This window comes from Podarcis raffonei, chromosome 10 (genome assembly GCF_027172205.1).
Source record: "Podarcis raffonei isolate rPodRaf1 chromosome 10, rPodRaf1.pri, whole genome shotgun sequence".
In the NCBI taxonomy this organism is placed as follows: domain Eukaryota; kingdom Metazoa; phylum Chordata; class Lepidosauria; order Squamata; family Lacertidae; genus Podarcis; species Podarcis raffonei.
Window position 1 is genome coordinate 11,769,976 of NC_070611.1, and position 25,812 is coordinate 11,795,787.

A 25,812-nucleotide genomic window follows, 5' to 3' on the forward strand; every position below is an offset into this window, starting at 1 on the left:
TCATCTCACTTTAATGGCCGAGGGAGCTGGCGTACAGCTTCTGGGTCACGTGGCCAGCATGACCAAGCCACTTCTGGCGAAACCAGAGCAGCGCACGGAAACGCCAGAGTGGTACCTATTTATCTACTTGCACTTTGACATGCTTTCTAACTGCTAGGTTGGCAGGAGCTGGGGCAGAGCAACGAGGAGCTCACCCCGTCACGGGTATTCAAACCGCCGACCTTCCGACTGGTAAGCCCAAGGCTCAGTGGTTTACGCCACAAATATGAGAGGCTACCTACTTTATACTAAGTTAGAGAATACAAGATGAACCTTCATGGGCCCAGAGATCTTCAATGGAGGCCCCTCACTTGGTGGGGAAGGGGTTCAGGGCCTTTTCGGTGGCTGCTCCCAAACTGTAGAACTCACTCCCTACCTAAAGAAATTAGACTGGCTCCTCCTTGTTGTTGTTCTTCTGGCAGGTGGAGACCTTATTCTAACAGGCATTTAGAAACTGACTTTTTAAAGGAAAGGGCTTGTGCTCTGATGTTGTTGTTATCTATATTTTTAATAGATATTTTGTACAGTGGTACCTCGGGTTAAGTACTTAATTCGTTCCGGAGGTCCGTTCTTAACCTGAAACTGTTCTTAACCTGAAGCACCACTTTAGCTAATGGGGCCTGATGATGCTGCTGCGCCACCAAAGCGTGATTCTGTTCTCATCCTGAAGCAAAGTTCTTAACTCGAGGTAATATTTCTGGGTTAGCGAAGTCTGTAACCTGAAGCGTATGTAACCTGAGGTACCACAGTATATGTGCTGTTTTCATTCTGTGAGTATGTTTTATGGACTATATTTTCAATGTTTTTAGTTTCTTCTATTTTATCTGTAAGCTGATTCCTGGTCTGAGGAAAAGGCGGGTAATAATAATAATAATAATAATAATAATAATAATAATAATAATACAGTGGAACCTTGGCTATCGAATGGCTTAGTTGACAAACAAATCGGCTCCTGAATGCTGAAAACCTGGAAGTAAGTGTTCCGTTTTTCGGAAGCTGAACAGCCAAAGCAGCTTTCGCTTGAGTGCAGGAATTTTGGATGTCAGACACACTTCAAGAACCAAGGTACCACTGTAATAAATAATAATAATAATAATAATAATAATAATAATAATAATAATAATAATAATGTCATGCATCTGACTGTGCAAGTCCTCTAAGGCAGAAAGCAGGTCTTTCCCTTTATACAGATGTTTCCCTTCAAGCCAGATGAGGGAAAACCCTTTGCTTCCAAAATATTGTTACAAAGGTTGGGTGCCATCCCCAATCTGTGCCAAGATTCCAGCCACTCTGTGCTCCTTTGAGTAGCAAGACATGGCAGAGACTGTCACAGCTTTAAGAAATATGATTTATTCACATATTTACACCGGAGTTGGGAGGGAGGGAGCATGGAACTTGCAACACAGTCAATTCAAGAGGGGCTTGTTTCCCACCGCAGTGCAGCACTGGAGCTCAAGCCATCTCTGCCAGCCTGCCAAAGTCTTTTTTTCTCTCCCTTCTTCTTCCCAGCACACATTTCCTGTTATCACTTCTATAAATCCCATCACCTTGGCAACCTCTGTTTGCCCAGGACCAAGGATTCCTTTTTGTCATGTTAACACCTCTATCCCAGGTGAGGCCCTGGCTTCTGAAACGAAGCTCAGCCTGTATTTCTCCACTGGCTTCCCTCCAAAACTCCAAGTATAGGGTTGGCGTATTTCAAAAAGTGAAAATCCGGACACCAAAAGTGCATGGGCTGCCCTGCATCCAGATTTTCCGAGACATTTCAGCGATTTCCACCCACAAGCTGTTCACAAAGGCTGAATACTGGCTGTGTCTGAGAAATTCCAGATGCATGGCAACCCTATCAAATATTAACTTGATTCTGACGTTCATTCATTTACTGGGTTTACGGCAGGAGTCAGCAAACTTTTTCAGCAGGGGGCTGGTACACTGTCCCTCAAACCTTGTGGGGGGCAAAACTATATATTGGGGGGAAATGAACGAATTCCTATGCCCCACAAATAACCCAGAGATGCATTTTAAATAAAAGCACACATTCTACTCATGTAAAAACACGCTGATTCCCAGACTGTCCGTGGGCTGGATTTAGAAGGTGACTGGGCCGGATCCGGCCCCCGGGCCTTAGTTTGCCTACCCATGGTTTGGGGGGGGTCTTCCCTCCCCACCCATCAAATTCATAACAATATGTTTAATCGCTTCCAAGGAACCCGGCGCAATTCTGCCTTCGATGCACAGCACTTATCAACAATAAATACTATATTTCCAAAAATGTGTTAGTCACATACTGCAATCCTGCTAACTGCAGCAACATGTAAAAGTAACACGTGATAAAACGAGCATCACTGATCACAAAAACTGGAACAGCAATCCAAAGTAAGAATTTGAAGTGCCTGAGGCTGATCCCTTAACGTATCTTTGGCAGGTCCACTAGATGGAGAGCAAGTTGACTCCAAAATCTACGTAACCTGCTATGAGAAATGTCAGGGGTTGATGGGACAGACACAAACATACAAATGATGAGGATGATGATGATGGTCCATAAATTATTTGCCTCAGCTATTCATTACCGTAATTATTATTCTATACTGGGGCCAGCTCCTGGTTTTCATACACCGCCGAGGGCCTTCTGGCAGTTCCCTCGCTGCGAGAAGCCAAGTTACAGGGAACCAGGCAGAGGGCCTTCTCGGTGGTGGCACCCGCCCTGTGGAACGCCCTCCCATCAGATGTCAAGAAGATAAACAACTATCTAACATTTAGAAGACATCTGAAGGCAGCCCTGTCTAGGGAGGTTTTTAATGTTTGAAGTTTTATCATGTTTGGCTGGGGAAGCCCAGCCAGATGGGCAGGGTATAAATAAATAAATAAATAAATAAATAAATAAATAAATTTATTGGGGGGAAAGGACAACACCCACAAAAGGATTTACAGGGGTACATCGGGTTAAGTACTTAATTCGTTCCCGAGGTCCGTTCTTAACCTGAAACTGTTCTTAACCTGAAGCACCACTTTAGCTAATGGGGCGTCCCGCTGCCGTTGCACCGCCGGAGCACGATTTCTGTTCTCATCCTGAAGCAAAGTTCTTAACCCAAGGTACTATTTCTGGGTTAACGGAGTCTGTAACCTGAAGCGTATGTAACCCGAGGTACCAACGTACTATAATCTCTACATTTCTAAATGAACCTAAAGGTAAAGGTAAAGGGACCCCTGACCATTAGGTCCAGTCGTGACCGGCGCTCATCTTGCTTTATTGGCCGAGGGAGCCGGCATACGGCTTCCGGGTCATGTGGCCAGCATGACCAAGCTGCTTCTGGCGAACCAGAGCAGCGCACAGAAACGCCGTTTACCTTCCCGCCGGAGTGGTACCTATTTATCTACTTGCACTTTGACGTGCTTTCAAACTGCTAGGTTGGCAGGAGCAGGGTCCGAGCAACGGGAGCTCACCCCGTCGCGGGGATCCGAAACGCCGACCTTCTAATTGGCAAGCCCAAGCGGCACAGTGGTTTAACCCACAGCACCACCCGCGTCCCGCAAATGAACCTGGCACCTAGCTAACTCTGAACACTGTCTGGGGGTGGAGGAAACTGTGGCCCTCCAGATGTGGTTGGACCGTTAAGAACCTGGCCATCGGCTATGAAGACGATGGCTGATGGGAGATGGAGTCTAATAACATCTGGAAGACCAGAGATTCCTCACCCCTGTCCAAGGGGTTGGGGGAAACTACAGACACTGATGTTTTTGGCAAGCCTGGTACTATTTAAGGGGTTGGTGATGCAATGCCGTTCAAGCTTACGTAAGTGTAAATCTCCCTATTACAAAAGGCCTTCATTCTTGACTTGACCTATTTTTCCCCCTTCACCTTTTTATTCTTGACTAAATGCATAGGGCTGTGTTGTGTTACAGGGCTTCCTGTTATGTAAGAGGCCAGTCTCACCAGACAGCTCATCAACTGATACTTCCCTTATGTATTAATCTTCCTCAGGTAAACAATGATTATTTTGGCAGGAGATCAAAGCATGCAGCAGTGCACTTTATTATTGCAGAGGACTTTTTCTCTCGTTCCCAAAGCCTCGCATTGTCTCGCTTGCGGGTTCTTCGGTTCTTTTTCAATGTATTTTTGGTTGCAAAAGGAGAGCTTTCTGTTTCCTGCAATGGCCCGATCAGATGAAGATTGAGGAGTAGCGTTACAAATCTTTAAAAATGTTGAGTTAAATAGCTCCAGAAGCAGGTCAGGTTCTCAAGTTCATTAAGGAAGGCCATATTCAACAGTCCTGGCATTTCACCACTTATTGACACACAAAGCTTAAGGTGGATTTGAAAGTATTGATATAAAATGAACAAGCGAAGCAGAGAGGTCTTCTACAGTTACTTGAAGAGGCCATAGAGATATTTAAAAGAGAGAGAGAGGGAAAGAAAACAAATGAAGAAGCCTGTTCTCTGGCTTTTAAGATCTTTTTATCTAACAGAATGCCAATGGCATGTCAAAATTTCTCTCAATCCAGCCCCAATTTCCAGCCCCATCATTAGGCACAGTGAGACGATCACTTCAGGCAGCAGATCTTTGCTGGGCTGGGAAGGGCAGGTGGATAAAAATCAATGATTAAATAAATAAATAAATAAATGATTAAAAAAGAAATAAAAAATACGCTAAACAAGCTATGGGATGCGGGTGGCGCTGTGGTCTAAACCACAGAGTTTAACTTATACGTAAATCTGACACTGATGAGGAAGCAAGGTTTGGAGTACTGGGAGATCAAGTATGTTTGAAAGTTTGCTTGAAATTCAAGGAGCTTCCATGAGAAGGGCTTAATCGGTCATAAACCAAGCAACCTAATCTGAGCGGCTCACCTAATCTGATCCTGGCAACTAGGGATGGATCCAGCAGAATGGTGGGAGGCCAAAGAGACCTCAGCTGTAGTGGGCTGGGGGAGATGGTGAGAGAACCTCCAGCTTCAGGCCAAAGCTGGATCGGGCCCCTGGCACTCCTCATAAACCAGTCCCTCTTCCCTGCTTGTTGCCTCCTCAGCAGGTAAAGCAGAATGCTCTCTTCCTGCTTGACAAGCCTGATTGGCATTGTATTTTGCTTCCTCAGCAGTACAGAAGCCAGCAGATCTGGCAAAGCAGGGACAGAACTCTTTGCTTCTCTGGTTGGCTATTATTTCCGTACGATGCCATTGAGAAATGGAGCATGAAAGTCAAGGAAGCTGAATGGGGGTGTCACTATGTGGCCCTAATCCACTTTCCTTGGAGGGAAATGCAGCCTTGCTAAAGCCAGGTGGGCTGTAGGGGAGGCACCCCTGCAGGAGAAATAACCAGTTGTCTTCAAATCGACTTGGGACTCCGGGAGAAGCCATGGATCGTATGAGATAGGCACAATTATTTATCCTTATATGAGTTACTAAATACCGTATTTTTCGCTCCATAAGACGCACCTGACCATAAGACGCACCTAGTTTTTAGAGGAGGAAAACAAGAAAAAAATATTCTGAACGAAACAGTGGATGTATGGTATTTGTGGTTCATGCTGTGGCCACAGACATGTGATTTGATGGTGAGTTTGGGGTAGCCCAATGCAAAAATCCTGAGGATCCATGTGGATCTGTGCTTTGTAACCACATTTTTGCACCATTGCAACAGTGGGTGCCTGGTTTTTTGGGTGCAGGCTGTAGCCATGGACATGCTATGTGATCTGACGGTGAATTTGGGGTGACCCAATGCAAAAATCCTGAGGATCCATGGGCTTTTACCTCCCCTCTCCCAGGAAGCCTCCTTTATTGCTAGCGTCCCTTATCTTCCCTCTGATCCCTTGCCGATCAGCTGCTCAGCGGCTTCGTTTCAACACCCCCTTCCCTCTTTCTAAAAAAAATTCAGAATCAAATTGATGGCAACCATTGGGCTAGAGTTCTATGAGGATTACCAAAGGAGGGGGTCAGACTGTGCCTTGGCAAAGGCCAGGCGGAACAGCTGTCTTGCAGGCCCTGCGGAAAGATGTCAAGTCCCGCAGGGCCCTAGTCTCTTGTGACAGCGCGTTCCACCAGATTGGGGCCACGGCCTAAAAAGCCCTGGCTCTGGTTGAAGCCAGCCTAACCTCCCTGTGGCCTGGGACCTCCAAGATGTTTTTGTCTGAAGACCGTAAGGTCCTCCGTGGGACATACCAGGACAGGCGGTCCCATAGGTACGAGGGTCCTAAAACAATAACAATATAGCAGTACCTGGGTCTATGAACAGCCCTGTTCATGAACTATTCAGCAAAGAAACTGCAAAACTGGAAGTAGGTGTTCCGGTTAGCAAACTTTGCCTCGGAAGCCGAACGGTGGAAGGGCACTGGCGGCGGGAGGCCTCAGTAAGGAAAGCCTGCCTCGGTTTAACAATGCTTTGGTTTAAGAACAGGCTTCCGGAACGGATTAAGTTCGTAAACCGAGGTACCACTGTACTAGAATAAAAAACTGGAAAATGCTGATGCAATAAAACAGGGCAGAGGAGTGGTTAATACCCAAAAACCAATAAAAGGAAACGTGTTTTTGCTGTGAAAAGGAAGCAGCTGCTCAGACTCCCCGCCCCCAGAAAGGTGTGTCCATAGCACTGGGGCTGCAGCAGGAAAGGCTCTGCTCTTGGTACAGACGAAGAACACATTGACTTTGGTCTAACTCAGGCTTCCTCAACCTCGGCCCTCCAGAAGTTTTTGGCCTACAACTCCCATGATCCCTAGCTAGCAGGACCGGTGGTCAGGGATGATGGGAATTGTAGCCTCAAAACATCTGGGGGGCCGAGGTTGAGGAGGCCTGCAGCACAGAAGAAAGAGAGGTTGTTATGAAGCCAGAAGCCCCGAAAAGAGAACTGTGATAGTAGCGGCCGGTGGGGAGGAGCTGTAAACTGAGGCAGTGCTGGGAGGCCAGGTTATGTTTTATTGTTGTAAACTGCCTTGTGTATCATAATCTAGAAAGGCACCACTGCCAGCCCTTCCTGCAAGCAGCTCCTGAGCTTCTGGGATGACAGGAAGACTGTGCAATGGCTATGACTGAGGGTGTGGGACTTTAAATGTGATGCAGGATTATTGCTGTGCGTGCCCTTGCAGAACAAACATACCTGAGTCACCCTGGAAGGATGGCCCAGATCTGTCCACAGTGCACTGCAAGAGAGTTAGGGAACAGTCTGATATACACTTACCCAGGTGTAAGGCCTATTTAACTAAATGATACTTATTTCTGAGTATGTCCAGTTTAACTGCAGTTTAACTGCAGGGTCCGCTGCTTGATCTGAGTTCAGAGTTAAGGCCAAGGGTGAAAATAGTAGATGGGATTAGAGCTGCAGGAAGGAACTGAGGAGAAGGCTTCTGTGCTCTCCATATATTGTTGGACTACAAGTCCCATCATCCGTGCCCATTGGCCATGTTGCTGGAGCTGAGGTCAGCTGAGGTCCAGCAATGTCTTGAGGACCACAGGTTCCTCGTCACTGATGTAGATGCGGGGGTGCTTATAATAATAGTAGTAGTAATAATAATTTAATATTTATACCCCACCCATCTGGCTGGGTTTCCCCAGCCACTCTGGGCGGCTTCCAACAGAACACTAAAATACAATAACCTATTAAACATTAAAAGCTTCCCTAAACAGGGATGCCTTCAGATGTCTTCTAAAAGTTTGGTAGTTATTTTTCTGACATCTGGTGGGAGGGCGTTCCACAGGGCGGGTGCCACTACCGAGAAGGCCCTCTGCCTGATTCCCTGTAACTTGGCTTCTCGCAGCGAGGGAACTGCCAGAAGGCCCTCGGCGCTGGACCTCAGTTGTCCAGGCAGAACGATGGAGATGGAGACGCTCCTTCAGGTATACTGGACCGAGGCTGTTTAGGGCTTTCAAGGTCAGCACCAACACTTTGAATTGTGCTCGGAAACGTACTGAGAATGAATGCCTGGCTTAAACAAGTTTGTACATAGGAACATATGCCAGGTCAAAAACTGTATTTATTGTGTGGTCAAAAACTGTATTGTGTGAACAGGCTCTCAACAGACTGCAGTTCTGATGTGCGGCATGTAGAACTAGGCCAGGCCATTTTTTAAAAAGTTGACCTACTGTAATGGGCAAACAGGGACAATTAACTGCTTAAGACTGACAATCGTAAAAGAACTTTTACTAGCCATTGTCCAAACACCTTGTACGTAGCAGTGCAAATCTCTCTGTGTTCACTCTTAAAAAAAACAAACCTGCTAATACTTTACAAATATTTAAAATACAAACATAGCCAACAGCAAAAAATAAAACGAAGCATGTGGCTTTCTTAGAAGGCTTGGGAGCTGTGGCCAGCCACTGAACTTGTAATAGCAGTTTTTAGAACCAGTGATGTCGTCAGCACACCTTTCATTCACACAGACTCTCATTCCCGCATATCTGACTAGCAAATATTAAACAGGAATGTGAAACTTCTCAGGCTGTGATGCTGACAGATGATGCAAGCACTAATGAGAAGAGAACGAAGTTTCTTGCACAGACTCCTGAATAATAACAGCTTGGGAGAAGTCATGTCCCAACTTCAAGAGAAGTCTCAACTGGGCAGTGGAAGTGGTGCCCTTATGTCAGGGCCATGAGGCAAGAAGACTGCCTCAGGCGGCAAGATCCACAGGGGCAGCAGATCCCAAAGTAGATCTTTATTCCCCCCCTTGTTCCTGATGTTGATCTTCACTCATCGCTACCCCCCTGGCAGGGAGGGAAGTGCCATTTTGTGGCTCGCCTCAAGTGGCAAAATATCTTGGGCCGGCCCTGTCTGATGCTGATTATCATGGGCCACCAAACAAGACGGCTCAGTGTGAGTTAAGTAGCTCAACCATTTTTCAGAGATATCTGTATTGGCAATACAGTGGTACCTCGGGTTAAGTACTTAATTCGTTCCCGAGGTCCGTACTTAACCTGAAACTGTTCTTAACCTGAAGCACCACTTTAGCTAATGGGGCCTCCTGCTGCTGCCGCGCCGCCAGAGCACGATTTCTGTTCTCATCCTGAAGCAAAGTTCTTAATCTGGAACACTATTTCTGGGTTAGCGGAGTCTGTAACCTGAAGCGTATGTAACCTGAAGTGTATGTAACCCGAGGTACCACTGTACCCCTAAGCAAAGTTATTAAGTGATGCCGGATCTGCCTACAGCCCGGCAAAGTTGGCGCACAGTGTTTCAAACCAGTTTGAACCAAAGCTGTTTCTCAGCGCTCTATGGCAGTAGTCTTCAGACCTGGGAACCTACTTGTGAACCAAGCATACGGGGATTTCTTAATATTTTCCCCATATATTTGCACAGCAACCAGTCCTGTGTTGCGACAATAGGCCATCTGAAGCCCTTGCCCAGCTCCCAACCATCCTCAGCGCTCCCCAACGGCCTTCAAAGTCTTGCCCAGCCTTGGGCCCTCCAGATGTTCATGGACTACAACTCCCATCATCCCTGGCCACGCTTGGTAGGAAGGGTGGGAGGTTGTAGCCCAACAATGTCGGAGGACACAAAGCGATTGCCTTTTGGGTTGTGGTTTTTGGTGGCAGCACCTTGCCCAGCGGTGCCCGGCAGGACAGAGGTAGGGTATAAATGTAATTTAAAACAACAACAACAACTTAACAACCATAATCAACAACAACCAGTGTTTAACTGGGAAGGCCCAGAAGTCCCAGAAGGCCTATGAAAGTCAACCGAGTTGTTGTTGTTGTTTTACCTAAGGGGGAAAGTGGCAATTCCTTGGTAGTGCTGGTGGCGAGGGAGGGATGGCACTCTGCATGTGGCTCAGAACCCTAACTCCAAAAACATCACAACAACCACCATTGTTTAACTTGAAAAGGGGTGAAAACTGGGAGGGCCCAGAAATTCCTCTGAAAGTCCCCCTTGTTGTTGTTTTACCTATGGGAGAAGTGGCAGTTCCTAGCTGGTGGTGGGATGGGAACGGCACTCTGCACATGGCCTGGAGCCCTGAATCCGAAAGCACCACCACCACCACAGCTTAATTTGAAAAGGGGGGAAAGTGGCAGTGTCCTGGAGGTGGGGAAGGAGGGGGCGACACTCTGCACATGGCCCGGAGCCCTGATTCCGAAAGCTCCACCACGGCTTGACTTGAAAAGAGGGGAACCTGCAGTGTCTTGATCACGGGGAGGGAGAGAGCAGCACTCTGCATATGGCTCAGAACCCTGAAAAACACCCGAGGTTCTTTCTGTTGTTGTTGCCCTACGGGGGAAAGTGGCAGTTCCTTGCTGGTGGTGGGCTGGGAGCGGCACTCTGCACATGGCTCAGAACCCTAACTCCAAAAACAACAACCATTGTTTAACTTGAAAAGGGGTGGAAACTGGGAGGGCCCAGAAGTTCCTCTGAAAGTCCCCCTTGTTGTTGTTTTACCTATGGGAGAAGTGGCAGTTCCTAGCTGGTGGTGGGCTGGGAGCGGCATTCTGCACATGGCCTGGAGCCCTGATTCCGAAAGCGTCACTACCACCACATCTTAACTTGAAAAGAGGGGAAACCGGCAGTGTATTGAGCACCGGGAGGGAGAGAGTGACACTCTGCACATGGCTCTGAGCCCTGAAAAAACACCAGAGGCTTTTTTTGCCCTAAGGGAGAAAGTGGCAGTTCCTAGCTGGTGGTAGGCTGGGAGCGGCACTCTGCACATGGCTCGGAGCCCTGATTCCGAAAGCACCTTGACTTGAAAAGAGGGGAAACCGGCAGTGTCTTGAGCACCGGGAGGGAGAGAGCGGCACTCTGCACATGGCTCAGAACCCTGAAAAACACCGAGGTTCCTTTTGTTGTTGTTGCCCTAAGGGGGAAAGTGGCAGTTCCTAGCAGGTGGTGGGCTGGCAGCGGCACTCTGCACATGGCTCGGAGCCCCCTCGCCCCCCCAAAGCGTCCTCACCTTTCCCCCCGCGCGGCTGCGGCTGCTCCGTCCACTCCAAGGCGCCTCTCTCCGGGTCCAGGGCGACCTCGCAGGCGCGCTGCCCCAGCACCAGCGAGGAGACCAGCCGGGTCCGCCGGCCAGCCGGAGGCGGGGACCTCTCGCCCATGGTGGCTGCGGTCCCCTTCAGCGGGGCTCCGGCAGCTGCCTCCGCCCGAGCGGCATCGCGGCTGACGGAGGGCGGCCCTCGCTCGCTGGCGCGGCCCGGCGAGGATGGCGAGGCTGCCTGGCGCCGCCGCCGCCGCCGCTCAGTCCGCCTGCGCGCGCGCCTCTGCCCAGCCTGGCATTTTAGAATCTGTTATCCTTCAGAATTTTCGCAGGTCCCATCCCACGGAGCATGCGCGTGGGTAGCGGCGGCGAGGGAGGGGGGGAGGGGGGAGAAGGGAGGGGGGGGAGGTGAGTTCGCGCAAGCCCAGCGGCCGCCGATGAAGCCGCCGCCTCTTGCCCTCAACCGGAGTTGCCCTCACTTCTTCTTCTTCCCTTTGGTTGTTCGACGGCAGGAGGAGGAGGAGGAAGAGGGAGGAGGAAGGCGAGTCTCGGGGTGGGGGTGGGGAATCTTCGCAATGGGCGAAGGGGAAGCGGACCCCCAAGGGTCATCTAGACCAACCCCCTGAAGTGGCAGCGTTCTCAACTGGAGCATCCATGACAGGTGGCCAGCCAAGCTCTTCTTTAAAAAACACCAAGGAAGGAGAGTGCGCCAGCAGATGCAAGGAAAAATAAATAATAATAATAATAATAAATAAATAAATAATGACAATATATTTATTATTTATATGTTCAGCCATCTGACTGGGACGTGGGTGGCGCGGTGGGTTAAACCACAGAGCCTAGGACTTGACGATCAAAAGGTCGGCAGTTCGAATCCCCGCGACGGGGTGAGCTCCCGTTGCTCAGTCCCTGCTCCTGCCAACCTAGCAGTTCGAAAGCACGTCAAAGTGCAAGTAGATAAATAGGTACCGCTCTGGCGGGAAGGTAAACGGCGTTTCTGTGCGCTGCTCTGGTTCGCCAGAAGCGGCTTAGTCATGCTGGCCACATGACCCGGAAGCTGTACGCCGGCTCCCTCGGCCAGTAAAGGGAGATGAGCGCCGCAACCCCAGAGTCGGTCACGACTGGACCTAATGGTCAGGGTTCCCTTTAAGGAGAAAAGGAGAGGGCAACTATTTTAGTTTAGTTTTTGTTTGTTTGTTTGTTTTCCCTAAAACATTTATATGCCTCTTGATTGTAGACCCAAGGATAAATAAATAGATAAACATAATGACAATATATTTATTTTCACCAATCTGACTGGGTTACCCCAGCCACTCTGGGCAGCTACCAACAAATTAAAACACAGTAAGGAGAAAAGCGGCTTCGTCATGCTGGCCACATGACCTGGAAGCTGTGCGCCGGCTCCCTTGGCCAGTAAAGCGAGATGAGCGCCACAACCCTAGAGTCATCTGCGACTGGACCTAACGGTCAGGGGTCCCTTTACCTTTACCTTTAAGGAGAAAAGGAGAGGGCAACTATTTTATTTTATTGTTTGTTTCTCCCCGAAACATTTATATGCCTCTTGATTGTAGAAAAATGACAACAACCTCCAAGTGGTTTAGCAGAGGAGGGGGAAAAGATAATAAAATCATCGTTATCATCATCATACAATCATGATTCAAAACATACAAAAAGTTTCAAGTCAGGGTAAGGCTAGAACAGGCATAGCCAACCATTGGCCCTCCAGATGTTTTGGCCTACAACTCCCATGATCCCTATCTAACAAGACCAGTGGTCAGGGATGATGGGAATTGTAGTCCAAAACATCTGGAGGGCCAAAGGTTGCCTATGCCTGAGCTACAACAAGCTGAAACTCATCCAGACATCCAGGGATTGCTGCGGATTATAGGGTGGAAAGAATCAGGAACCCATATAAAAGAACCCATATAAAAGCCTGCCAGATTCAGCTACATCTTATTTCAAGGCTGGGAAAGAGACAAGGCTGTGCCTAAGAGGGCGCAGTATAGGTCAGTGACAAATTCTCTTGTGACACCCCACTTCCCTGTCCGTTAAATTTAGAATCCGCCAAAGAGCATTGCTAAATTTGACGCCACCCTGTTTGTCACCCTGATGCAGACTGTCGAGGATCTGACAACACGCAAGATGCAACAAGGAAGTGGAACGGCTCTGAGTAACAGATGAGGCTCAAGATGCCATATTACTTTCAGGAACTAGCTCAGTTTCATGTTTTGCAAGATGCATTCTGATTTGGTTCCTCAGTTTACCAGTCCCTTCTTGTCTGGGCCTTTGTGGCAGCCCTTGAGATGTGACACTTGATACAAACGTCAACCGCTATCCAGTGAGGTGGGCTTGTTCAGCTTTCGCTTTCCTGCTTGGAATCTTACTCCCCTGCATAATGGGGTCCATCAGCTAAGCCAGCCTAGACCCTGTTGTCCCAGTTGGCATGTGGCGTAGCAAGTTTGTGTGTGGGTTTGTGGGTTTCTTCAGTTCTTTCATGACTTAACAATGCTGAATTAAATGCACAGATTTTTTAAAACAACAACAACAGGAAGGTGATTTTAAATTGCAGGGGGTCGACTATGAAGGAAACCTAATCGCTGCAGAGGTGGCACCATACTTGCCTTGCCCCGGGGTGCTGGCAAACCGTGCTACGTCACTGCGACCATTTAAATTTCCCACTGGGGCATTGTAGGTACTAACACTCCCAGTGCTAAATCAGGGCACTGCTGCTATCTGGCACTGTCAGAGCAACCAGGCTAAGCCCATTAGGGCTTGCTCACATAGGAGGGTGGCAACTGATATGTCACTGTGTCACTCGCTTCTGGTTTGTAACACCCGTCATCCTCCTTCCTGGTTAGAAGGAGGCAAGCCTAGTGAAATGACTAGTGCTGAGATGTAGTGGGTATCATCCTCTGAGGACAGAAATCCTTGCATAATCCAGTCATGCCATTCAGACCTTCTGCATCATTACTCATCCCTTGCTAATGCTAACTGAGAGGAGACTAGCCAGAGGAGTGAACTGTGACAATATATATACAGTAGACCCAGGGCAGATCCACACTGTATATTTAAAGCATATTCAATCTACGTTTCAATCATGTGATTTCCTTCCAAAGAATCCTGGGAGCTGCAATTTAGCCCTATAGGGCTACTCTCCCCAGCATCCCCCAAAAAACTCTCTCTCTCTCTCTCTCTCTCTCTCTCTCTCTCTCTCTCTCATGTGCTTTCCATATGAACCTACCCTGACCCTGAAATCATCTTCTGAGGCCCTTCTTTGTGTGCCTCCTCCACGAGAGGTCTGAAGGGTGGCAGCACGAGAACAGTGCCTTTTTTGCAGTGGTCCCCATTTGTGGAACGCTTTCCGCTGGAAGGTTCATCTGGAGTCTCCATTGGACGCCTTTAGGCGCCTGGCAAAAACATTCCTCTTTAACTAGAAATGCCTTTTAAAAATGTGTTGGGGGTGTTATTGTTTTTACTGTATTTTTATTATATATTTTGTCTTTTTATATTGTGATTTTATGTTGTAACAACCCTGAAACTGCGGGTATAGGGCAGTATACTACTACTACTACTACTACTACTACTACTACTACTACTAATAATAATAATAATGTGGTTGAAATGTGCATTGAATGTGCTTTAAATGTAAAGTGTGGATCTGCCCCAAGTCTCCTTTTGCAGATGGGTTCCTTGAGCCCCTTGGGAGAATTTATGCCACTAATTTTTTCTCGTTCAACTTACTAGTTTGCATTGGGCTCAAAGTCTGGGGAAAACTGGGCTAGATGATTGCCAGGATCTTTCTACTCTGAAAGCCCTCTAACTCAATGAATGAGAAAAGAAGACTTAAGATGAAAGGATGTAGGAGACCCACGCCAAGCCCATAGGAGGTATGTAGAGTCAAATTCATTCTGACTTCATATGCCAAAAACCATTCTAAGCTGCTTTTCACTGATCAGCACGCAGGAAAAAAACCGAACAGTCTGTAAGTGTATGTGAAATGTCCTTTGATCAATGAGCGGCATTACTCACTGTGAGCGCTCCTCTGAACGGTTTTTAGCCGTCTTTTAAAATAGCATAGTGATTATTGGAAATAGCCTCGTCTGGGTTGGGGAAGAGCCCCCAACAAATCCCTGTCAAGAGGGATTCCAGCCTCTTATTCATGCCATTTTCATTTTAAGTGAAAGGCAATTGAGGGAAAGTTATTGACATAGCAGAGGGCCTGGGAACGGATCCAGGAGATAATTTGCTTTCCTGTGGATGCAAATACCACAGTCGAATATGATCCGCTGAGGTTTCAGCAACAGCCTTTCCCTTTCAAAGCTTGTAAGTGCCCCTAAGAGGCGGAGTGAGATGCTAAAGAGAATCTATACGGAAGTCTCTGTTTACGGCTTTAATGGGATTAAGATCAGGCATTAGCCCTATTAAGGTGTTCCTTCTCACATGCTTCTCATTGCGGCTGCTTCTTTCTTCTTTGGCGATCACTCGTAGCCAAGTAAGATTGTCTTCCATGAACAGTGAGTCCATAAGTGACTGTGGAGGCCAGTTCTGGATCCACACATCCTTCCACAGTGGGGACATAGGTTTACGGGCAGGAGTTGATCACGGTGAGGGTTTGCCAAGCGTGCCTTCCTCTTAGCACATTTCTCCCTTTTGTCCTGAGTTCGAGCGTCTTCAAAGCCCACGACACCTTTGGTAAAGGCTGTTCTCCAATTGTAGCACTCGCAGGCCAGTGTTTCCCAGTTGTCGGTGTTTATACCACATTTTCTTAGATTTACCTTGAGAGAGTCTTTAAACCTCTTTTGTTGACCACCAGCATTACGCTTTCCATTTTTAAGTTCGGAATAGAGTAGTTGCTTTGGAAGACGATCATCAGGCATCCGCACAATATAACCAGTCCAACGAAGTTGATGTTGAAGAATCATCGCTTCGACACTGGTGATCTTTGCTTCTTCCAGTACACTGGCATTTGTTTGCCTATCTTCCTAAGTGATGTGTAAAAATTTTTGGAGACACCGTTGATGGAATCTTTTGAGGAGTTGGAGATGGCGTTGATAAGTGGTCCATGTTTCACAAGCACACAGTAAGGTTGGTAGTACAATAGCTTTGTAAACAAGCATTCTGGTTTCCCTGCAAATGTCCTGGTCCTCAAACCCTTCAATCAGGAGAAAGCTGCACTCACGGAGCTCAGGCGATGCTGGATTTTGGCATCAATGTCAGCCCTTGTGGAAAGATAACTGTCCATTTAGGAGAAGTGATTGACATTTTCCAACGTTACACCATTCAGTTGGATTTGTGGCACTGCAGAGGGGTTGTTTCGTGCTTGTCGGTGCAGCACTTTGGTTTTTAGGATGTTGAGTGATAGGCCAAGCTTTTTGTAAACTTTTCATTGCATGGTGAAGACAGCATGAGGTGCATTGCCATTCCTCCCTCTCCATCACATTCCCTCCTAATGGCCCAGTTCTCTCCACACAATGGGACGCAATAAATGTCTGCAGAGGGGAAATGGCTCTAGCTGCAGAGGCTCCTGTGAGTGTTAGAACCCCACACAAGCAGGGTTCTAACTTGCGGGGGGGGGCTTCAAAAGTAGAATCAGCTCCTTGCGTTGTGGACAGAGAAAAGCTGGGAAGAAGGAAGTTCACCAGACCTAGGCTGCATACATGTTATGTACTGAGTTGAATAGGATCCAAAAGGCAGCAGTCTGATTGGTCCTAGAACAATAGGATTCAGAATGCAGCAGTCTGATTGGTTCACAGGAGCCACCCAATCCAGTTCCAGGTGGAAGTGGATCTGTAACCTGATTGGCCTACAGGTGAATCCCGGAATTAGCCAATCATGTGGGGCCCATTGTGTAAATAATGTATATAAAGCAGACATTCTGGGGGAACTTCCATTCCTCCTCACCACTATGAGCTGAATAAAGAGCATGAAATCCACTCTCGACTCCGAGTATATTTCAGTACACAAAAGCCTGCTTGTAGCACATAAATGCAGTTTTTCTCCACCAGGAAGAAGGCATGCTAATCCTCACATGCTGCTTTCAGTCTGTTTATTACATTTATATACTGCCCTTCCACACCCTCCGACATCCTGCTGATGAAAAACGGGACATGACCCAGCCCTTCAACAGACTTAAAATCCACCCCACACCAATGCCTCCCTGCCCCTTTGCTCTGATACATCCGCCCAGTGGCGTAGCGTGGGTTGCCAGCACGTGGGGCTGTGCAGAGGAGTGGGAAACCAACAGAGTACACATGCTAATTCAACTGCCTAATGGCTTTTGCGTCACCCAGGAAATTGCAGCAGTAGAGATAAGAAGAGTCATTCCGTTGCATGGAGAGGTCATTTCCTGGTTCACATGGAGAAGCCGTTTTCAGTGGAGCCCGGCCTGGAAGCACGCAGCTGTATTGAGGCAGCACCAGGTGTTGAAGTTTTGCACCCCTAACAATTTTGCACCCCCTAACGGGACATTCAGAGATCCAGTCAGAAGCCGGGATGGCTTCTGTCATTCTGGGATGTCCTGGTCAAATTGGGGTGGTTGGGGGGTAGGCCCTTCATACAAAGATCACAAAGTACCCTAAAACATAAAATTCTTAATACAGTGGTACCTCGGGTTACATACGCTTCAGGTTAAAGACTTCGCTAACCCAGAAATTGTGTTTCAGGTTAAGAACTTTGCTTCAGGGTGAGAACAGAAATCGGGCTCCGGCGGCGCGGCAACAGCAGGAGGCCCCTGGAGCTAAAGTGGTGCTTCAGGTTAAGAACAGTTTCAGGTTAAGTACAGACCTCTGGAACAAATTAAGTACTTAACCCGAGGTACCACTGTACAAGAATAATAGAACAATACCCCCCATAGACAGTAGATTGTTTAATTGGCCAAAGGCCTGGTTGAAGAGGAATGCTTTGCCTGGCACCTAAATATATGTAATGAAGGCCCCAGGTCCTTGGGGACATTCTAGATCAGGGGTCAGCAAACCTTTTCAGCAGGGGGCCGGTCCACTGTCCCTCAGACCTTGTGGGGGGCTGGACTATATGGGGGGGGAATGAATAAATTCCTATGCCCCACAAATAACCCAGAGGTGCCTTTTAAATAAAAGGACACATTCTACTCATGTAAAAACACCAGGCAGGCCCCACAAATAACCCAGAGATGCCTTTTAAATAAAAGGACACATTCTACTCATGTAAAAACATGCTGATTCCCGGATCATCCGCAGGCTGGATTCAGAAGGAGATTGGGCTGGATCCGGCCCCCGGGCCTTAGTTTGTCTACCCATGTTCTAGATTGATTCTAGATCCTGCTGTCTGCAATGGTGCGAGTGGTTACCCACATCTGAAACCCTCCCATTGATTAGGTTATCCATGCTTTTTCCTCCCTGCACACGAACCAGATGAATGAAGAAGGAAGTAGTGACTGTGATCTTGGTATATTCCCACCCACAATGCCACTGGACAGGTGTGGCTGCATCTCACAAACACACACACACCATTGCCAAGGACTGTCTCAGTGCCAGATTTACATATAAGCTAAACAAGCTGTAGCTTAGGGCCCCACTCTCTTGGGCCCCCCCAAAAAATATAATGGAAAACAACAACAACTGGATGTACATTTCCAAAATATAAGATAAAAAACAAATAAAATTAAATCTACATACAGCAGCAGTGTTTTGTGTTGTGTAGGCTCCTATGCTGTAAGTAATGGGCCCCGCCTGCTAGCCGGCTCCCTAAAATATCACAGGTTTGCTCCTTTCTATATATAGGGTGCCTACATTCTGCATGGACTGGTTGCATGGCAACATGTGCAAATGGCTTGAGATACCTATTAAAGGTAAGGGGACCCCTGACCATTAGGTCCAGTAGTAGCCGACTCTGGGGTTGCGGCGCTCATCTCGCTTTATTGGCCAAGGGAGCTGGTGTACAGCTTCCGGGTCATGTGGCCAGCATGACAAAGCCGCTTCTGGCGAACCAGAGCAGCACACAGAAATGCCGTTTACCTTCCCGCCAGAGCGGTACCTATTTATCTACTTGCACTTTGACGTGCTTTCGAACTGCTAGGTTGGCAGGAGCTGGGGCAGAGCAATGGGAGCTCACCCCGTCGCGGGGATTCGAACCTCCAACCTTCTGATCGGCAAGTCCTAGGCTCTGTGGTTTAACCCACAGCGCCACCTGCATCCCTTGAGACACCTATTAGGTCCATAAATTACCATATAGCATATATTCAACAAAAAACCAGCGGCAACTTGTTGTTGACAAAGGACAGCTGGACATATAAAGGGCCCCATTACCTTCAGTAGCTTAGGGCCTCATCAAACCTAAATCTGGCCCTAGACTGTCTCCACCTGTTTTCAAATGGGCACACTGTGGGGTAATGCAGAATCCATCTGCAAGGAGCTTTTATTTTCAGAACGAAACCACTTTCTCAAGAAGCGCTTCACAGTGGGCAAAATAAAATAATGACAATGCAATAGATCTAGATTGTGTATGGGCTACACAGGGAAATAAAGCCATGTACTCAAGTCTTTGTTGAGAGTAGAATCAAATGTGTGTATGCAGCCCTAATCTCTACCAGACGGATGTTTCCACACTTGCTTCTTGCTAAGATTGAGGATATGTAGAAAAGATTTCTTTTGTTTCAGCTTTCGGTAAACTAGATTAGCCACACAGCACATTAAAGACAATCTGGGAAATTACCGGATCTTTAAATTAGTGTAATTCAGGGGAGGCACAAGCCTTAATTTTTCAATTGTGGCAAACTTTAAATGTTTTGCCTTTTCCTCTTCCTGGTTGAATGCAGAAGGAGGTGGTGTTTTTGTGTCTCCTATGCCATGCAATCATGGTGGGAACGGGGATGTTAATAATCAGAATTGAATTACAGCTAGGATGGAAGCAGAATGATTGTGAACTGCGTCAGAAATAAAGTTTAGCTGATTAGCCAACACTCTTCACAGGATTAAAGAGCTAATCAATCAGTGTTAGCAGGGTCAGATTTTCAGTGTAAGTTGTTGTTAGTACTAGACGTGGGTAGTTAATGTAGAGAAGCTGTTAATGCTATTATGCTTTACTGGCAGATACAACACAATCCATTCATTCTATCCTTACTTAACCTGGCTCAGCCCATCTGAAATGTGGAGACTGTTCCCTTTCTCATTGTCTCGGTTGTATAAAGCTATTGATTGGGGTTTAATGCAGAGGTGGGAATCCGTGGCCCTCCAAGTTGTTGAGTTCCCTCAGCTCTGACCACTGGTCTAGCTGGCTGAGGTTGATGGGCATCGGTGGAGTTCAACAACAGGGAAAGCAGGGGCTAGACGAGGCTTCCTCAACCTCAGCCCTCCAGATGTTTTGAGACTACAATTCCCATCATCCCTGACCACTGGCCCTGCTAGCTAGGGATCATGGGAGTTGTAGGCCAAAAACATATGGAGGGCCGAGGTTGAGGAAGCCTGCTCTTACCTCTGTTCTATCATACCATTGGTTCGTATTAAATGGAAAAAATGTGAATTAAATTGTGAGACCCAATTTCTCTTTTTAATCAAGGCACTCAGTTAAACTTTTTGGCCTAGATACTATTGCACACTATTGCAATCTATCAAACATGTCCCGTTTGGTGACCCAACGCAACAGAAGATAAGTTCTTCCATAACCATCTGATGAGACTGACAGTAGAAAGAGTTCTTGTTCAATGAAGCCAGTCCTTACCTATCAGTTGTCGCCGAGGCCAAACTAATTTAGTCAAAATATAATTCATTTAATTTTGTAACCCACCTTTCTCGAATGAGAACACTAGCCAGGTAATTTTCAGAGAGGGGGAGAGGGTAAATGCCTCAAAAAATCCATGCAGATATAGATGATTAAACCTCCAAAATTTAATTTTGTTAAAAAAAAGAATGCACATAAATTTGAAGTCTGCTAAACAGTGTCACAGAACTAGAGGCCTGTCCGGACATCCTTTTCATTGTGCATTCATTATTATTTGGCAATCCTCACAGAACTCTAGCCCAATGGTTGCCATTAATCTGATTTGAATAGTTTTTATAATGAAATGATTTTAGAATGTTGTATCATTTTAATGTTGTTAGCCGCCCTGAGCCTGGCTTCAGCTGGGGAGGGCGGGATATTAATAAAATTATTATTATTATTATTATTATTATTATTATTATTATTATTATTTGTGTTCATTGAGGGCACAAGGAGAAGGGGACGACAGAGGGTGAGATGGTTGGATGGTGTTCTTGAAGCTACCAGCATGAGTTTGATCAAACTGCGGGAGGCAGTGGAGGACAGAAGTGCCTGGCGTGCTCTGGTCCATGGGGTCATGAAGAGTCGGACACGACTAAACGACTAAACAACAACAAATGGTATTGTTTGTCTGTTTCTATCCTGCCATTTCCTCAGAAGCAGGATTCAAATGAAAAGAAATGCAAATAAAATGCAGAGAACTAGAAACGTATTAAAAGTTATGGTTAAAAAGCAATTCAACTATCTACGCAATTAAAACAATGTGTGTGTGGAAGAATCTATTAAAATGCAGATTTGATGGTATTGGAATATATGTGATCCCGCCTTTAATGCTGTTTGTGCCTGCAAAGGTTTTGGGATAGACCTAGTGCTTTGTTTCTGATGACTCCATGCTCTGTAGCTTCCTGCTGACATCCTGTGTTTCGGCACAAATCATTTCTGAGTTGCTGTTCTTTTGTCCTGATTGGTTGAGCTTTAGTGCAAAGAATATCCTTCCGGACAGTGATGATGCTATAACATTGGGGAAGCATTACAGAACAACAAATACAGTGGTACCTCGGGTTACATACGCTTCAGCTAACATACGCTTCAGGTTACAGACTTCGCTAACCCAGAAATAATGCTTCAGGTTAAGAACTTTGCTTCAGGATGAGAACAGAAATTGTGCTCCGGCGGCGCAGCAGCAGCAGGAGGCCCCATTAGCTAAAGTGGTGCTTCAGGTTAAGAACAGATTCAGGTTAAGTACGGACCTCCAGAACGAATTAAGTACTTAACCCGAGGTACTACTGTAAAGCAGAACGACGTGTGGACAACAGTCCAGTATAAATCCACTACGAATGCGGTATTAGTGTGCCGGTGACTTGTTGCAGAATTCACCCACGAAAGACAGCAGTTTGTAGCACCCTAGAAAGATCAGTTTCCAATTCTCATTTAGACTTGGAGTTTTGTGTGACCACCGCTTTTCAAAGTTTGCTGAAACCTCACACCATGGGTAGGCAAACTAAGGCCCAGGGGCCGGATCTGGCCCAATCGCCTTCTAAATCCGGCCCGCCAATGGTCCAGGAATCAGCGTGTTTTTACATGAGTAGAATGTGTCCTTTTATTTAAAATGCATCTCTGGGTTATTTGTGGGGCCTGCCTGGTGTTTTTACATGAGTAGAATGTGTGCTTTTCTTTAAAATGCATCTCTGGGTTATTTGTGGGGCATAGGAATTCGTTCATCCCCCCCAAAAAAAATATAGTTCGGCCCCCCCACAAGGTCTGAGGGACAGTGGACCGGCCCCCTGCTGAAAAAGTTTGCTGACCCCTGCCTCACACAGAAAGGGAATTAAGCTCATTTATATGCTAATCAATAGCACAAATGACTTCAACTAGTGTATGCTAATTGTTTGTGGAAGGAGGAGCTTGCCAACGGAAAGGAGAATCTTCAAGAAATATGTGAAATAATCTCTCCCGTCCTCCGTTCACATCCTCAATTGTTATCAGATATTCTGAGGATTAAAGCAAGTTGTGTTTGAACAGAATAATTTTCACTTTGATCATTGTCCGGCCGAATATTGAAGTAAAGATGAAGATGACAGCTGGGTATGAAGTTGTCTGAATTGCTGATACAAGGATGCAAATGAGCTCCGTCGCTTTGCCTAAAAGTGCAGAGCTTAGCTTTTTCTACACTGCGTCTTCTGACAACTCAGCATATACGTTGGGCCAAGCTTTCGCTCTCATTTCCTTATAGCATCAGATGGATGTCTAAGGATGTCGGGAACAGCATACATAATTAGCCACAGTCAATTAAACGTGCCTCAGAAAGAGGAAAATATTTATCTCTGCAGATTAGGGTTGCCAGCTGACCGGAAAAAAACAAAGCCCTGGCCTGCTCTTCTGCTTTTTAAACTAGTCGAAATCAGCATGTGGTTTATTTTTTTTTTTTTCTGGAATAGCGATAATCCTGATCACCTACTAATGGCTGCAGATCAAGTTACTGCTAAAATGTAGGAACTAGAGGGGAAATGGCAAGTTAAGTCAGGGAACACTGCCATGGTAACTGTATTTTCAGTGCAGAATACTGCCATTTTACAGGCACTAATCACACACACTCCAAGTAAAAATCGGGGAATATTGACTGGCTTTTACTTGTTGGGGCTGAATGAAAAGATTATGAGGGTCTGGGCACCAGCAGTGCAGTGGGGAAACTGCACAATTGCCTCTCACCACATGACCCGAGGGACCAACAGGTACGCCGGCTCCCTCGGCCAATAAAGCGAGATGAGTGCCGCAACCCCAGAGTCGGCCATGACTGGACCTAATAGTCAGGGGCCCCTTTAACTTTACAGAATCACTGCGCAGGAGCCTCTGCTGTTTTTCGGGGTGGAAAAATGGCCTGGGTGGAGTGTTATGTACTGGAGTTCTCACCCTGGGCCAGCAGGGGGATACTGTAGATAGTTATGCAAATAAGGGATCAAAAGTGACGTTCAGTGATTGGATAGTTTTAGAAAATTGTTACAGTTACATTGTACTGGAGCTCTGTATAAGCAGGCTGACTGAACCCTTCAGTTCAGTTCTGTCCTGGCCTGTGAATAAACAAGAGCTGTTTGAAGAATCGCTGTGTCTGATATGTTCACCCACAACTTAACATGGAAGCTGGCTGGCTTATTGACATAAGTGGCTGCTGACTGAGCAGCAGGTGCCTGTTAATACCACATTTTTGGTGGGAATATGGGGATTCAGGGCCGGCCTTACCATTAGACACAGTCCCATCCCCACCATCAAAGTAAGATTGACTTATTTATTTATTGCATTTGTACCCCACCTTTTTATTTATACAGTGGTACCTCGGGTTACATACGCTTCAGGTTACATACGCTTCAGGTTACAGACTCTGCTAACCCAGAAATAGTGCTTCAGGTTAAGAACTTTGCTTCAGGATAAGAACAGAAATCGGGCTCCGGTGGTGCGACAGCAGCAGGAGGCCCCATTAGCTAGATTGGTGCTTCAGGTTAAGAACAGTTTCAGGTTAAGAACGGACCTCTGGAACGAATTAAGTACTTAACCTGAGGTACCACTGTACCCCGCTCTTCCCAGTTCAGAAAACAGGGCTCAGGGCAGCTAACAACAAATTTAAAACACTTAATTGTAATACAACATAGAAGCAGCATAGAAGCATGAATAACAATAAAATTCAAAGTTCAAAAATCAATTTGGGGGAAATCCATCCAATAAACATTAGATAGACACCAGGGTTAGCTGGCAGAATTAGTCCTTGCTGCAGCATTCTGCACCCGCTGGAGTTTCTGGGACAGCTTCAAGGGCAGCCCCTTTGCAGCAATAATGCAACGATTGTTTAAAATAATTAAAATCTGTGTGGTAGAACATCTGCTTTGGTCCAGTCCCTGGCATTGTCAGGTGGTGCTGGGAGAGAAGCCTGCCTGAAACTGCCTGAGGCAGTACTGACCAATGGTTTGATTCAGTAAAGGGCAGCTGCCAATGTTCCTCATAAAAATGCTCCCCAGAATTCTCTGATGATCCCTGCCTTCTACACCTTCCTTCTATGTCACCAAAGGGACATGGAATCCATCTGAAAACATTAGCATAAAGCTGAAGGCAGAGCTAATATAAGAGCAAAGGCAGAGCTAATATAAGAGCAAAGGCAGATTTAATATAAGAGCAATGTCTTCAACTGCCAAGCAAGCCCTGATTCATAGCTGAAGTTCCTTATTTAGGTTGCTCACTCAGGTCTGTCCTGAGCTTTTGTGGGAATGCGAAACCAGCAGCTAGTAACCAAATTCAGCCTCGTGCTCCACCCACTGGCTTGGCCACCTTTCCTTTGAAGAAACATTTGCTGGGAGTGTATTATTATTTCATTTCTCTACAATGGGTATAATTAGTTACTCAGTCGCTCTTGATAGGAAGGCATAGCATAATTACTGCCTGTCTTCAGAGGAGACATGTCCAGAACAGCATCTCATGCAGAAATACAGGGGATTAGTTCATCTAAGGTCAGCTGGTCCCAGGACTTAATGGTCAAGATGTGGTCATCTAGCCTAGTTGTTTTGGAGAGAGCTTTTGTTCATTCTGCTGAGTGGGGCCCTGGAATTTTGCTCCAAATGCTTACTCTGACAGTGCCACTATAGTTAGTTCTTTTTTTCAACCCTACATATAGCTATTTGGGGGTGTAGGTGTGTGAGCGAGAGCTCAATTCAGACAAAAGTGTGCTTCAGTCATCAGATTTTGGAGTTTCTGTGTCTCAATAGCTTATTGTCGCTGGCAATATTCCCAAAGTGACAAGGACTCTGCAATTCTGGGCCACAAGTGAATCTTAATAATAAGCCATCTGCTAGCAGAAGAGTCCCTGTTGTTCTAGTTAAAAGGCGGTTTGTGCCTCTTGGTAACCCTCGGAAAGAGCAAAAATGTATAAATTGGATTTCTCCCGCCAGAATGACTGCACTTCTTTTGTCATAGCAGTTTTCAGTCTCTTTTCTCTGCCTCAGAATGATTTTTGGAAGCAACACTTTCGCCACCCACAATGATATGAGAGAGCTCTCTTACCACCGGCTCTTGGAAAACCCCGGCAAGGATCCCTAAACTGAAAACAACAAGGAAATTGTTATGTAAGTACCATTGGGAAGAAGTTTCAAACTGAATGCTGGAAGGAG

The 25,812-nt window shown here is 46.6% G+C and overlaps 1 protein-coding gene across 5 annotated transcripts in view; it reads right to left on the reverse strand.

Moving 5' to 3' along the window:
- CERK (ceramide kinase) overlaps positions 1-11,229 on the reverse strand; it is a 44,723-nt gene extending 33,494 nt beyond the window's left edge. For 2 of the 5 annotated variants that reach the window (XM_053406604.1, XM_053406600.1), the window contains exon 1: positions 10,904-11,225. In XM_053406604.1, the coding sequence (XP_053262579.1) occupies positions 10,904-11,051 (148 nt within the window). In that variant the 5' untranslated portion in view covers positions 11,052-11,225. Of the gene's footprint in view, positions 1-10,903 lie in introns of all 5 variants that reach the window. The other 3 variants (XM_053406601.1, XM_053406602.1, XM_053406603.1) reach the window with 3 other exon arrangements.
- Positions 11,230-25,812: the final 14,583 nt, after the last annotated feature.